Genomic DNA, 14,762 nt, shown 5'->3' with positions numbered 1-14,762 from the left:
TGGCAGGAACCATACATCTGTATGCATTACTTGATCAGCATATCTCTTTTTATGTGCCATAGATAATTTCGATGAAAAGCTGAATTTTCAATTGACTAAGAGCTGGTGTTATTCTGATGCTGGAATTTTAAATGACCAAAGTTTCACGGTAGTTCAATGCAGACTGAAAGCGGCCCTTTTCTCGAGCTGCTTCCATTTTTTTTACCCAAGCACTTTTGGAAAGGAACTTCCTTTTTCCATGTATATACATCTGTGTTTTTTTTTTGTTTTTTTTTTTAATGTTTTCTAAAGTTAATATTCCTTGATAATTTGACTTATTTTCGCGTATTAGATGTTTCCTGACTCGTATCTATACGATTTTACAATTACACTATTTGTATTTGATGTAAAACCGTATAGATAAGACATAGAACACACGAAATACGTGAAGATGAGATTAAGGAATATATGTTAAAAAAATTAAAACACATAAAATGTCCAGTTATCCACCAGATTGTTTTTAGCTCACCTGGCCATGCAGCAAACATACAAAATGTCCAGTAAAGTAAGCTCTACAAATAAGTCGGAATTATCAAATTGTTAATTGGTCCCTTTAAAGTCAATTTTTCACAATTTATCGTAAATTTTTGCTATCTTTTACAATAATCTTTCCCTCTGAAACTACTTGGCCAAGTGGCTTTCATGTTGATCCGGCCCCACGTCGATCCGGCCAAACGTCGATCTGGCCCCAAGAAAAATATTTTTATAAGGTATAAAAATAAAGATATATATTAATTGTAATTTCATAAATGTTTATGAATTTTGTTATAATGTAAAAGGTGAACTGCAGTACGGTAAAAAAGGCCTTTGAAATATTAATTGTCTTTTAATTACATGAGTATAAAACAACTAGGTTGATTATGTTTTCATTACAAGTTTTCAAGATTATTGTGTATAGTTATATTAAAAACCAGAGACATATATAATACAATATGTATTATATGTCTCTGTAAAAACGTATATAACAGAATTTAAGACAATCAACATAAATCAACAGGTGTCAGTCTGGGTTGCCCACTTTTAATAGAGAACAGTTGATTGATTTGCCGAATCCTTTTTGAAAATGTGCATTCAATGTAATTGTTTATCCTTATCATTTATTGTGTCTATAGATGGAGATAACTGTAACTTACAGCAACACTGTTCAGTAAAGTAAGATCTACAAACAAGGCAGAATCAAGTCACCATCACCAAAATAGAGAATATTGTTATGAATTCTATTCTTGTCTCTATATTAATGCTATAGAGTGTCCGGCCTTTGTTTAATATGCACTGGATCACAATGACATAGACCAGAGACATATATACACATGTATATATGTCTCTGCATAGACCAAGGTGAGCGACCCATGCTGTTTAGAGCCTCAAGTTTATTATTATTACTAACATGCATGAGAACCAAACAAGGCATGTTTGTTCACTGATAGATTCCATTTTATTAAAATTACTGACCATATCGTCAAAATTCGTAGCGCTTATTTCGACTATTTCGCCCTTTATATTTTACAGCTAAATCCGGATGTGTTGCATAGTTGATCGGGATTTGTTTTTGTATATTACATTTGTGTTTTCCGGTTTAATAATTTGGCAGAATTTTTCGAACAGCAAAGAATTTCATCTGAGCATGATACATTAGTGCTTATCGCCTATAAAATAGTGTTTATATAAAGCACAAGTAAAATCAAACCACTATAAAGGAACTGTGGCTGGATGTATAAAGACGAATTGAAAACCAATGCTTTTTTACTGGTAAATTTATGAATATAATGTTTACCATGTTCAATAATAAAATAGACAGGCTAACCAACTTTATAATAATACTACAAAAAAATAGAACTTAAAAAAGACCATTACAAACTAAACAATGAAGCACACAACTGTACAAGTGAACTTTGCAAGACTGTGGGAGCAATCGCAATAGGCATGATGAAGACATAATCTTTCAATCAGTTTAATTGAGGTCTGGAGCTAGCATGTCAGTTAACTGCTAGTAGTCTGTTGTTATTTATGTATTATTGTCATTTTATTTATTTTCTTTTGTTACATCTTTTGACATCGGACCCTGAATTCTCTTGAACTGAATTTTAATGTGTGTATTGTTATGCGTTTACTTTTCTACATTGGCTAGAGGTATAGGGGGAGGGTTGAGATCTCATAAATATGTTTAACCCCGCCGCAATTTTGCGCCTGTCCCAAGTTAGGATCCTCTGGCCTTTGTTCGTCTTGTATGATTTTCAATTTTAGTTTCTTGTGTATAATTCAGAGTTTAGTATGACGTCCATTATCACTTTACTAGTACACATATTTTTAGGGGCCAGATGAAGGACACCTACGGGTGCGGGAATTCTCGCTACATTGAAGACCCATTGGTGTCCTTCGGTTGTTGTCTGCTCTATGGTCGGGTTGTTGTCGCTTTGACACATTCCCCATTTCCTTTCTCAATTTTATTGCCAGTCAGGGGACTTACTTAAAAAAGTGATTTTCTAAATCACTGATTCAAGTAACATTATTTCCATAAAGGTTGGAAGTTAGAGTTGTCTTTCTTTAATAATCACCTATTTAAGTAGTACAAATTAATCACTAGAAGAAGTGATTTAATATTAGTGGAGCTTTAAATATAGAATACTAATAATCCAGGGACTAATTATGTTTCTAAACTTATCAGAACCAACATCTGTGTTGTCTAGGATGACCAGGTCATTTCAGGTGATGACCTTGTACTGAATCTAGGATAATGACATAAAAATCACTTGTTTAAGTATCAGACCTCAATTTCCTTCCCAAAAATCACTTCTTTAAGTATCATTCTTTTAATAACCCCAACTAATTTCAACACCCCCGAACAGTGAAATTTTTATCGCGAACAGTAGAATTTTATTACCTTGAACTTCACAGGAAAATTACTCCCACTGCTGTGAAAAATCTTTTAAGAAAGTATCAGTTCATTATGTAAAGCCATTATTATAGCATTTTTTCAACTAAAATAGAATTTTCAGGTAAATGATAGCATCAAAGACATAAACCTTGCTACTCAAAAGAAGCAAAAAGTTCATATTTTTTAATTTTACTAATTTAAAGATGTTATTTAAACCTATGTGTTTAAAAGTTTGAAAAAACTACAAAATCCCATTTGTGACAAAACCTCGAATTTGCTACTCAAATAAGTGATTTAAAAATCACTTATTTCAGTAAGTCCCCTGACTGATTGCCATCTGTTGACCAACCTGCAGAAAGTGTTATCAATCTGACTGAAAACGATGTTCAATTTTATATGTACTAATTACTACACCAACCAAAAGGATCACTTACATGACCCAGTCAGGGCTCACGCTACCAGGCGACTTGGGCGAAGAAGTCGCCTTCCCGACCGTCACTTCGCTTTCCCCGACCCCCAAAAGCGATAACAAGTCGCCCTGTTCTTGACGAAAGTCGCTTTTAGTCGCTTCCGTCATCGGACATTTTCAATTTTTTACTGATAATTAAAGAAATTCAGACATAAACTATTCATTATCTTTAGAAAAGAGGTTGAAGCATTGTCTTCGCAGTGTGTATCAGGTTATTTGATAAAAATACAACTTTTTATCACTTCGTGCATTTTCGCAAGTTCCGGTGCTTGTTACTAGAAAAAACGTACATCAACCTAAATTTCGGCAGCAAAATAAGTTTGTTACTTCATTTAAACGTGATAAAAGTTGCCTCCAGTAAATGTTTAATCCATTTATTGCATTAAAACCGTCATGTTCCTTTCCAAATAACTTGTCAAACATCGTTTATTTTTGTAAATTTTCTTGCATTCGTCCGCCATTGACCGATTTCTAAACTACACATCTGAACCGGACCAGCTATGACCGAAATCCGTACTTTTACAATAATTACTACGGACGCACGGATGGAACAGCTGACAGAAGAATATTGATCCCAAAGGGAAAAATTACGCATCCCACACGCATTAAGAGACTTTTGGTTACATCTAATTGATTGGTGTATATAATTCCCTATATTTTTTATGAATGTTTCAAACTATTGATTAAAGTTGCTTAACTCTGAGACTGTTATACTAATATCAATATATTATGGCCCAGCTTAATAACTTTTATATTTTTTTTTTATGAGAAACACTGAATTTCATACACAAGATAATTTTTAATTAAATTGTAATTGATATAATTTCTTTACATTTTTTAAAATAAATTTTTTTTTTAGTGCTAGATATTTAGTTGGTAGTTTCTCACAAGAACCTTAGTAAAACTTTAACAACTTTTAATTTCAAATGTTACTTTAATTGTAATTTTTTACTCATATGAATTGATCAACATAAAAAGAACATTATTTACATATGGCCCTTTATACTATTGTAAAATCCAAACAGATTGTAGCGCACCCGCGCGAATGAGCACTTCTCTTTCAAATCTCACCACTTCTCCCTATCAGTTTCAAAAAGAGAAGTCACTTCTCCCTATAATTCTGAAGTAGTGTGAGCCCTGCCCAGTAACAAATAAATCTCAACTACACAAATGCAGAATCATTGACAATGCACAGTTTGTACTACATCATTCCTGCCAACCCTCCTGTTTAGAGCAGGAGACTCCTGTGCAAAGAACGAAATTCAGGAAATCTCCCTCTTCCCATAACACTCCTGCACGGTAGTATAAAATCATCCGCTTTAGGGTATTTTGAACTCGAATAACTTTTGTCTTAAATCTCTTGACTTTTTCATTACTTTGTTCTTTAATAAAAATAAATAAACAATCTGTGATCTAATGAAAACTTTGATCAGTACTTTTTATGTTCTATTTGAAAGTAATTGAAATTCAGTTCTGATATGTCAACCACAACAAGAAAAAAGTCTTTGTCTCAACCAAGTGGCAGTGTAAAAAAGAAACATACATTCTGTAGATACATGTACATGTAACTGCAAACTGAATTGTCAAACAGATTTGAATGAAAGATTTTCAATTTTTACGACCTAGTTCACTTGTCAGTGAATCTTTTTTGCACATCGATATCATGTTTAACTTTTCTATTTCTTCTGGTGGTCTGTCATGTCTGTACCATGTTTGATAGCATGTTTAGTGTTAGACTCACAACAAAATCAAATTAATTAGTTTTATTTGCATTTCAGTTTGAGATATATATAACCTGTCAACCTGGATGTCGATGATATGATAGCGGCCTGTGACACCCAGGACTTTGTCCCATTTGGCCGGGAATTTTGCCGACGTCATCCTGGGAAGTTTCAGCTGCAGGTGCAGAATGCAGTACAGGCTGAGCATGGCCTACCACTACTTAAATCATTCAGAGATATATCTATACAGGAAAATAACAAGGTAAGAAAAATGTTAATAGAATAATGCAGAACAAAATACCCTTATAAGCACATTGTGAGTTTTAAAATATATTAAGTTAAAAACAATTATGTACATGTAAACATTCCTAATTTTGGGGCTTTTCATTTCTTTATGAACATGATGAAGTGTTGCTGTTTTTTTTTCGGGTGGGGGGGGGGGGATTTTGTACTGCAAACATGATTAATGTTTATTGTTCATTAATTTGTTAAATTTTATTGTCTAATTAATATTTGAAAATAACTGAGATGTTTCTCTCTTGAAACAAAATGTAGAAACATTTTGCCATCAATGTCAAATTACCAGCCAATGCTTGTGAAGGCTGAATCCGGGATAACACAGACCTTTATTACTTTCAAATCTGAGAAAAAGTTAATTGGTTATATTTCGCTGAACAAATACATTTGTGATTTCCTGTAACTGTCCAAAGTTAGTGAACAACAAATGAAAATCAATTCACACTGCAGCAACTCATGGTTTTAAACACAAGCCAGTATATAACCAACCTTCACAATCTAGTGAACAACAATTTGGGAGAACATTGACATTTATTTGTTCACACTATTTGTCATTTATAAACTTGTTATTTACAAGACAAAAAGTAAACTGTTATATTAAGACGGTAATTTTTTTTTTTTTATATATATTCAGAAGGAGCAGTGGCATTTCCGACATCATATAGATGACCCAATTGCAACAGAAGAGGAATTTGATGAAGAACTGTATGTGAGTGGTTCCACTGTAGTATGGAGCAAAGGAGGACAGAATGGGGCCAGATCAGTGATGAAAACTTTTACTGTAGAATCTCAGGTGTTACAGGTGAGAACAACAATAGTAACTTTCTCATAATCTTAACCATAATGCTATTGGGAACCTGCTATTTTGTTTTTAATCCAAATTCTAATGTTTCACTCATCAAATCATGGAAATTGCAGGGGATGTGGTATTACATTGTGAGCAGTACCTGCATTTCAAAATGACATTTATCTATAAGATTTAAAAAAAAAATGTTTATAGGTACTGTTTCTTGACAGTTGTGATAATTTCAAAGCAATGTTTTACCATAGTGAATATCTGAATTAAAATTATGTTGAAAATCAAACAAGTTTTATTTTATAATAGTTTTATAATTATTTGTTTTTTACAGGCACTCTGGTGTAGTTTTATTTTGCCAAAAAGTGAGATTCCTGTTAATTCCATACCTACAACTGATATTCAGGGTATGTTCATAAGTTTGTTTTATAAATTGAAATTTCTATTGAACATCAGACTCGCTCTTTTACCAGTTGTAAGTAGAAAGCTGAAAAACTGTATGCAGATTTCTGTAAAACTTTGTTTCATGCCTGACTTTTAACATCTCTTAGACAGGGAATTTCATCGCTCTTTGATAAGTAATTTAGTATATGTATCAAAGCATATAGAAGTTAAGTTGATTTGATTAGTTTCAATGCATGTAAGTTTTAGATTTAGAAATGCACACTTGATATTTACAGGTGATCTACAGAAGGGAATATGTGTAGTGGAATCAGGATCTGTCAGTTGTTTTATGGAAAAAGGGGGAGAATTCAACACAGCTTTACCATTTCAGGTTTGTTAAAAAAATGTATACAACAATTATATCTTGAGTACTCTATGGTTTTCTCTTAAGTCATTTTATTGGCTTTTAAAGATTAAAATCATCAACCATCTACAGAGTTCATTTTTATGCTTTTTATTTTCAATTTTCAATGAACAAAAGAAAAAAAAGAAAATCTTTTTAAGAGCTATTTCATCAAAACTTACATGGTTCCCAGGGTTCTTTAAAAATGGAGATACTTTGTGATGGAATTGTATTTATCATACATTTTCAATAGAAACACCTACATATGTCTACCATAGTTGATATTTGGAAGTACATGTACCTGTCCTGGGCTGCATGCATGTTTTTATGGAACGGTCTTTATCATGGATAGCAATTTTCATGGTTTTAAGGAAAAGTGTATGTAGAGTTTTAAGAATGTCTCATGGTTTGAAACCAAACTTTTATGATTACTAATATCTTAATATTTAAAAAAAAAAAAAAAAAAAAATTAAGCGTTATTCCTTCTTGGGAAACAAATCTATCAAATCTTAAATATTTAAAAACAAAACTGAAGAATTGAATTTTTCAAAACAAACACTAACTTTTTGTCTTACAGGTTGCTAATTCCTGGGTAATTAAGAATGGTTTATTATTTGAGAGAACAGTGTCACCAACAGAGATGACAAGTGGTAAAAGGTAATCCTACTTGGAAACCATAGAGTTGATTCTGTTTTTGCTTTTTGTGAATAACCTGTTATGTATCATTTATTGATGACTCACTATAACCTACACTTCATTCTTAAATCAATTTAAGTTTTTAGTTTCTGTCCATTTAATCACAAAACTATCATATCATTCTTGAATTATCATTTTCTTGTATTGCAAAATGATAGTATATTATCAAAATTTGTCAAGTAATTTGTATTATTTAGATTTTTTTTACCGGTTTCTAAAGTTTGTAACTTTATTACAGAAATTCTCCCAATCAGACGACAGTATTCAGTATGTTACATCCACTGGATGAAGTAGCTCCTGTCATTACTAAAACGTCAGGTATGTTATTACAGAAATTCTCCCAATCAGACGACAGTATTCAGTATGTTACATCCACTGGATGAAGTAGCTCCTGTTATTACTAAAACATCAGGTATGTTATTACAGAAATTCTCCCAATCAGACAACAGTATTCAGTATGTTACATCCACTAGATGAAGTAGCTCCTGTCATTACTAAAACATCAGGTATGTTATAACACAAATTCTCCCAATCAGACAACAGTATTCAGTATGTTACATCCACTAGATGAAGTAGCTCCTGTCATTACTAAAACATCAGGTATGTTATAACACAAATTCTCCCAATCAGACAACAGTATTCAGTATGTTGCATCCACTTGATGAAGTAGCTCCTGTTATTACTAAAACATCAGGTATGTTATTACAGAAATTCTCCCAATCAGACAACAGTATTCAGTATGTTACATCCACTTGATGAAGTAGCTCCTGTTATTACTAAAATATCAGGTATGTAATAATGGAATAAACATTTTGCATAAATAAAAAATAAAACTTTTGTAGAAAGTAAATAATTTCGAAAAATAGGCATAGGATGTGGCAGGTCTAAAATTCAGATTTGCTGTGAATTTGACAGCTTATTCCCTGTTATTGTTACATAATACTTTTTAATGTTTTACATTGAAATATACAGTATTTTACAGATGGATACAGGGTTTCCGCTGGCGGTCGCCATTTTCGCAATTTGCGAAAAAATAATAATTGTGGCGATTTAAATTTGTCATTGGCGAAAGAATTTGGCGAAAGAAATATATATAACGATTTATTTTCAGCCATCTTGTTTATTTACTTATTTCGGGTTTCTCAGACTTTACCAGATCAGACAATACATTTGAATTTCAATTATTATTTTATGTTTCTTTAATCACTCTGTAATGTTTATGTCATGTTGTAATTAATGTTATGCTCTTAATGGGCCCTTTAATTTGGAAAATAAAAATATTGTATTGTATTGTATTGTAATACTCGGAATTCACCTTGAACTCGTTAAGGGATTTGACAGAAAATCAATAATCAGCTGATTGCATATATATAGCTATCGACATCAAAGGACTAATTAAGGTATTATATGACAAAATGATATGGTTAAATGGCGTCCGTAACATGTCACAAAAGGGATTTATTATTACAACTTTAATTTGCGACGCATGTGTTTGAAGCAAAATTTTGACGCTTCCTCTCGATCCTTCTTTTAATTATAGTCCAGAAAAAAACCTGTTATTATGCCGAAAAAGGTTCAAAAGCAAGAAAGGTCTCTGAACATTATTATTTAACTTTGATATAGATAATTGATTTGAGTGGGTACTTTAAAGTCGTTTCAGTGACACACATGTTTCATGAAAGAAAACTGTTGTTATGAAGAAATCTATTCAAACGGTTGGCATGAGAGTAACCCTTCAATGTAATGACTACACCTTACACAAGGGATCAATTCCAAGTGATAAAATGTTTTTTGTTTTGTTGTAAAAACCTCTTCTTATTGAGGGGGGGGGGGGGGGGGGGCTGGAAAAAAAGGAATATTTTAAAAGAAAAATATATTTGTGTTACTTGGCGAAAAAAATAATAAAGTGGCGAAAAATATATTGTTTTGGCGAAAGAGGTGGCGAAAAAAATAATTGACCCAGGGGAAACCCTGGGATATATTGAAAAAATACTTAATTTTATGCGTATTTCTTCTTTAGATAAACCTATTCTTAAATGATACCAAAACAAAACAAACCAGATAAACATCCACCATCTACATTTAACTTAATGGATGTATTGAGGAGTTAAACCTTAGTTTTAAAATAAATATGCATGTTTTATTACTCAATTTTAACTAATTTTGTCTGTTAGAATATATCAGTATTTTTTTTTATACCATAGGTGTAAGTGGCTACCCTAAGATTTCCTACTTAACAGATAATACTCAGCACATAGTGTTTACCAGTGTAGAACCATCCCTTGTATTTACATATGATACAATGATTGGAGTACATACTGTTTGGAGGGTCAGAAAAGCCAGAGCAGATGTAAGAAATGATATTTACAGTTCATAATACTATCTATTGAATCAAAGTTAAAAAAAAACACCTGAATATCTAGTTTAAAAAAAGTCATTCCATGGTACAATGTATTTGTTTACAGACAAAGAGGTGTCAAACAAAAAATACTTCAACAAGCTTGAATTTATATGATACAGATACTACATTGTGTATTTGTGAAAAATTGTTCAAAAAGTTATGGAAATTTATCTAAAATTATATAGTATGGTAGAATATAGAAATTATGTATTTTTATTCTTACATACTCATTTAAATAATTATGTTATAGTCCAAGATTATATTTCGACTTTTTTATGATAAATTTTATTAATGTATATGTACAGGAATGCAGTTCAGTATGTGCCACTTTTGAAACCAGTTTCCTACAACCGCCTGGTAACACCACTTCCATTGGACTGAACATGTCAGCAAGTAGCCATTCTCGTTTCATCAGTAATTTGTCAGCACAGTCACCAAGTGTATCTCCAATGAGAAACTTCTCTGGTAGAATCAGTTCTCCTGGTGGTGGATTTATCAGATCACAAAGTCTCAGTCCTGCTGTTAATACTATGGCTGCCGTCAGGTATTTTGTGGTTGTAGTTACTTTTTAAAAAAAAACAAAAAAACATTATATTCTGATAAAATTATGACTCTCATCTAGATTAGAAAATCCAATGGAAGGACAAGTGCAAATGAAAAAAATATCTAAGAACTAATTCAAATTTAAATGCAGAACATTGAATGAATAACGAAAACTAGATAGATCATTAAAATTAGAAAAAGTCTGAAAAAAAAAAACCAGACCCAAAAGAAAGAAAACAACATTGAGTAAAATATACACATGCATGTGCCAAACATGTTGTCATTTAAAACTTGTAATATCCAATTGTCTTATATTTGACAGTCGAGCTCAGTCACCTGCAGTTGTGGGTACAGCATCAGTGATCAGGTTCCAGAGTCCGTCCCCTAGTGTAGCCAGAAGTCCTGCTGGATTCTTCAGGACACCACCTGTAGGTTCCTATAATGTATCATTAATCAATGAGAGCTACTCTGAATGGGTAGAACCACTCAAACCAGAAGTATGCTTTGAACATCTGTGGACAGAACCTGCACCAGCCATTAGGTAATCATTGTACTGTTTCAGTTTAATGGATACACAGTGTGCTCTTCTTTCTTTGAAAAAACATATTTGAATTGTGTCTTAAGTATTTTTTTGCCAAATTAAATACATTAAAAAATTGAGACACAACCATGACTGTCATGCCAGTGAAAAAGAAAATTAGAAGAGTAATGTATAAACTGTTCCAATAAACATGAACTGAGATTTTATTTAAATTATTGTAAAAAAAATATTTTTGTAGATGAATCTGCATGCCCTTTTTTCATCATGATAATTAAAAAGAAAAGGAAAAAAGTGTAAAATGGTTGTAAATGATGCTAGAACATTTAATTGAAACAAAAACACAAAAGATATTGGTTTACATCACAAATAACTGAATGTATAGAAATATCAATGATTGGACTAAGGAGTTCTTTGAGTGAACAATTAATTTCCAGTTATAGATTTTATATATAAATTGTTTCTAAGGGATGAAGATTAGTTTTTTTTCTAAGAATAACTAAACTGAATGATTTGTAGAGATGGATCTTTAGGAAAGTCATCTAAAGCCTTCCTGACCAGAGATCTATGTGGACAACAATACATGTGCTATCTTATATCATACAGACAACAACTAAGGTAACCTATTATTTTCAACTCAATTTTTTATTGAGAGTTTTTTTTTTTAATTTAATTTGGTTGTTTTGATCACTTTTATTTGTTAAACTTAAAGCTGACTTTCAATATATAAAAATTCAACTCTAGATCTGTGAATGAATAAAATGCTTTAAAAATGACCAGTTAAGATTTTGCTGGACGGTAATATCATCATGATACTATTGAAGGTTGAAGTTGTATTTTATTTTGATTCATTATAAATCATAAAGCAGATTTCTGTTAATGAAGTGCTTAAAATCCTGCAGTCTATATGCTGTTCATAGCAAACTGGCAATTTTTGCTTTCTACATTCGACGAAAAAAATCAGCTAACTTGTGTTTTCCACAGATGTGTAAAGTTTGAAGAAAGCAATGACCTCAGTCAACTGATTTTTGGTTCAGTATCTGTAATACAGGCAAAAGATGCTTTACCAGTTGAAGTAAGTATACATTTTTTCTATAAAAACAGATATTTGTGTAATTTGAATATAAGTAGATAAGGGTATGTTTTAATGAAATAGTATTCCGATGACACAAATAAGTAAAAAACTAAATCTAGAGTTCAACATACTGTTTTCAACGGTTTGTTTGTTTGTTTGGTTAATGCCAGTTTTGGTTTCAGCTCACTTGGCTGGCAGGTGAAGCTGTAGTTCCTAGAGAGAACCACTACTTTAGTTGGGAAAACTAGCCATCCTTGCTTATTGAGATCAAAGAACAACACAATTCACATCACAAACAGTCCAACTTACAATGAATTGTCAGGCTATTGATAACTGTATATGAAATCCCCTAACAAAATCAATCAGCCACCGAGTTCCCATTTTTAAATGGTAGACAGGTGTCTATATGAAATTACCACAAGTCTAAATGAACTGCAATCATGAATAAATAAAAGAGAACTATTTAAATGTAATATCAATACAAAAAATGAAAACACTATAATTAAAACATTTTTGTGATTTTTGCTAGTTATAATTTAGAACAAAAGTTGCATGTATTAATCTGGCAAAACTATTAGTCATTATAGATTATCAGTAGTAAATACACAAATTGTATTCTTATTTTACAGTATTGTTTATTTAATTCAATTGCAAATTTTTTTATATTTGTATTTATGCTGAAAAAACAATGTATAATAGAATGAATTTAGAATTGACTCATGAGTACATGCTTCATCATTTATATGTTTTCAGTGACGGATCCAGAAATTTTCATAAGGGAGGGCCCACTGACTGCATAAGAGGGGGCCGCTCCAGTCATGCTTCAGTGATTTCCTTTATAATCAACAAAATTTTTCCCACAAAAGGGTGGGGCCCGGGCCCCCTTGAAAACCCTCTAAATCTGCCTCTGGTTTTGAATGGGATAAAATTTTATAAAGCAGATTTAAAATACTAATAAAAATATATGCTTGAGTACCATATTTTATTTTTCAGACATTAGATCTTTTGATAGTTATTGACCCTACCAATGTATTATGGGTTTATAGTGGGAGCACAAAGGTAAGATCTGACTTACAAGGCAGCTTGTCTTCAATCAGTAAGTGTCTTCAATTCAGCTTGAGGTCCTAAATGATAAATTGACATCTCACTTAACTATGAACAAGAGAAAAAGGTTTTCTAACTAAAGTACAGTGCTTAACATAATTCTAAGAAGAAGCAATTGCTTCAAAATAATGGTGATATGATATATTGGTGCACCTTAGCTGGAATTATAGATGAAAACTCTTACCATGTTCTAAGATGCAAAACGTTCTAACTGTATGTATTCAGATGAAAATTGGGCTTGATTTTATTAAGGGTATGATAGTTTATAGCCAAGACAACTGGTACTATAAGTAGTCAAGAAGGGAACATTATGAAAAATAAAACATTTTAGATAAATTGAAATAGCTATGGAACAATTTCACAATCAAACATAGTTACCAATATTTCTTATATGTATTTGGGTGACTACATATCAGTTTTGCCAGTTGTGGTAAGCAACTTATAAACCCAAATTTCTCAGTAGCATGACCCCTGATGTATATACTTAAGATAAGGATGAGTACATATTCCTTGGAGCCTTTAGTTTTATGAATTGTCAGCCTTATTTTAATTAAATCAAATTGAAAAACAAAATGTATGTGACCTCAACTAATACATGTACTTATGCTGGATTCATATAAATTTTGTTTAAATAGATCAACAGGCTCCATGTACCAACATTACCTATAGGAACAGGATCTATAAGTATGTTGAGGACAGTGACACCATTAAACAGTCCTACCAGAGGTAGAATATTTACCTCCAGTAGACCTCCCAGTGCTATGGATGCTAGATTTGATGATGAAGAGGTAGGATATTCCACTTTGAACTATGAACACATTGATAAATGATTACTCAGTACCTTAATTAATAATTTAGATAAAATTATGGCCATAATGGATCAAGTGGTTGTAATAAATACCATGCTGGACTAGTGATTGCGATTATATCCATGATAGAGTAGTGATTACAATTTTATCAATTGTTGACCATGCAATTCCAATAAATATCAAGATGAAATATTGGATTTCAATAGAAACTATGATTGATCATGTATTCAAATATGTTATTATTTATAAATAACTATTATATTCAATTAAAAGTTGCACTGCATAGAAGCCATCAATTTTCCCAGTTTTGAATTGTTTTTTTATGATTATAGCTGAACCATATTTCTCCAGTATCTGATGCAGACGAGTCAGCTAACTTTGAAGATTGTCCAGTTCCAACTGGATTTGTACAAGGTCTCAGGGATAATGTAGGAGTCAAGTTTACTATTGTGAGTATTGACAGGGAATATTACTGTAAAATAGTAAACAATGTGTAAAAGCATTCTATAATTCCGAAGCAATTACTGGTATATGATAATGTTATTTATGTCAGTATATTGGTCCATTTATCCCCTCCTCATCAATTCTAATTAAAGTTTTACAGATATTTCA

At 31.8% G+C, this 14,762-nt stretch overlaps 1 protein-coding gene across 6 annotated transcripts in view; it reads left to right on the top strand.

Annotated features, from left to right (window-relative positions):
• The first annotated feature begins 1,590 nt into the window (after positions 1–1,590).
• Positions 1,591–14,762, top strand: part of LOC139514400 (anaphase-promoting complex subunit 1-like) — an 86,849-nt gene continuing 73,677 nt past the window's right edge. For 2 of the 6 annotated variants that reach the window (XM_071303582.1, XM_071303580.1), the window contains exons 1-15: positions 1,591–1,788; positions 5,162–5,366; positions 6,036–6,203; positions 6,532–6,604; positions 6,878–6,972; positions 7,562–7,641; positions 7,919–7,998; positions 9,885–10,030; positions 10,387–10,625; positions 10,947–11,165; positions 11,682–11,780; positions 12,147–12,237; positions 13,231–13,296; positions 13,977–14,129; positions 14,483–14,599. In XM_071303582.1, the coding sequence (XP_071159683.1) occupies positions 5,202–5,366; positions 6,036–6,203; positions 6,532–6,604; positions 6,878–6,972; positions 7,562–7,641; positions 7,919–7,998; positions 9,885–10,030; positions 10,387–10,625; positions 10,947–11,165; positions 11,682–11,780; positions 12,147–12,237; positions 13,231–13,296; positions 13,977–14,129; positions 14,483–14,599 (1,791 nt within the window). In that variant the 5' untranslated portion in view covers positions 1,591–1,788; positions 5,162–5,201. The other 4 variants (XM_071303581.1, XM_071303584.1, XM_071303583.1 and 1 more) reach the window with 4 other exon arrangements.

Source organism: Mytilus edulis, chromosome 3 (assembly GCF_963676685.1).
Source record: "Mytilus edulis chromosome 3, xbMytEdul2.2, whole genome shotgun sequence".
Classification (NCBI taxonomy): Eukaryota; Metazoa; Mollusca; class Bivalvia; order Mytilida; family Mytilidae; genus Mytilus; species Mytilus edulis.
This window is presented reverse-complemented; position numbering and strand designations above follow the sequence as displayed.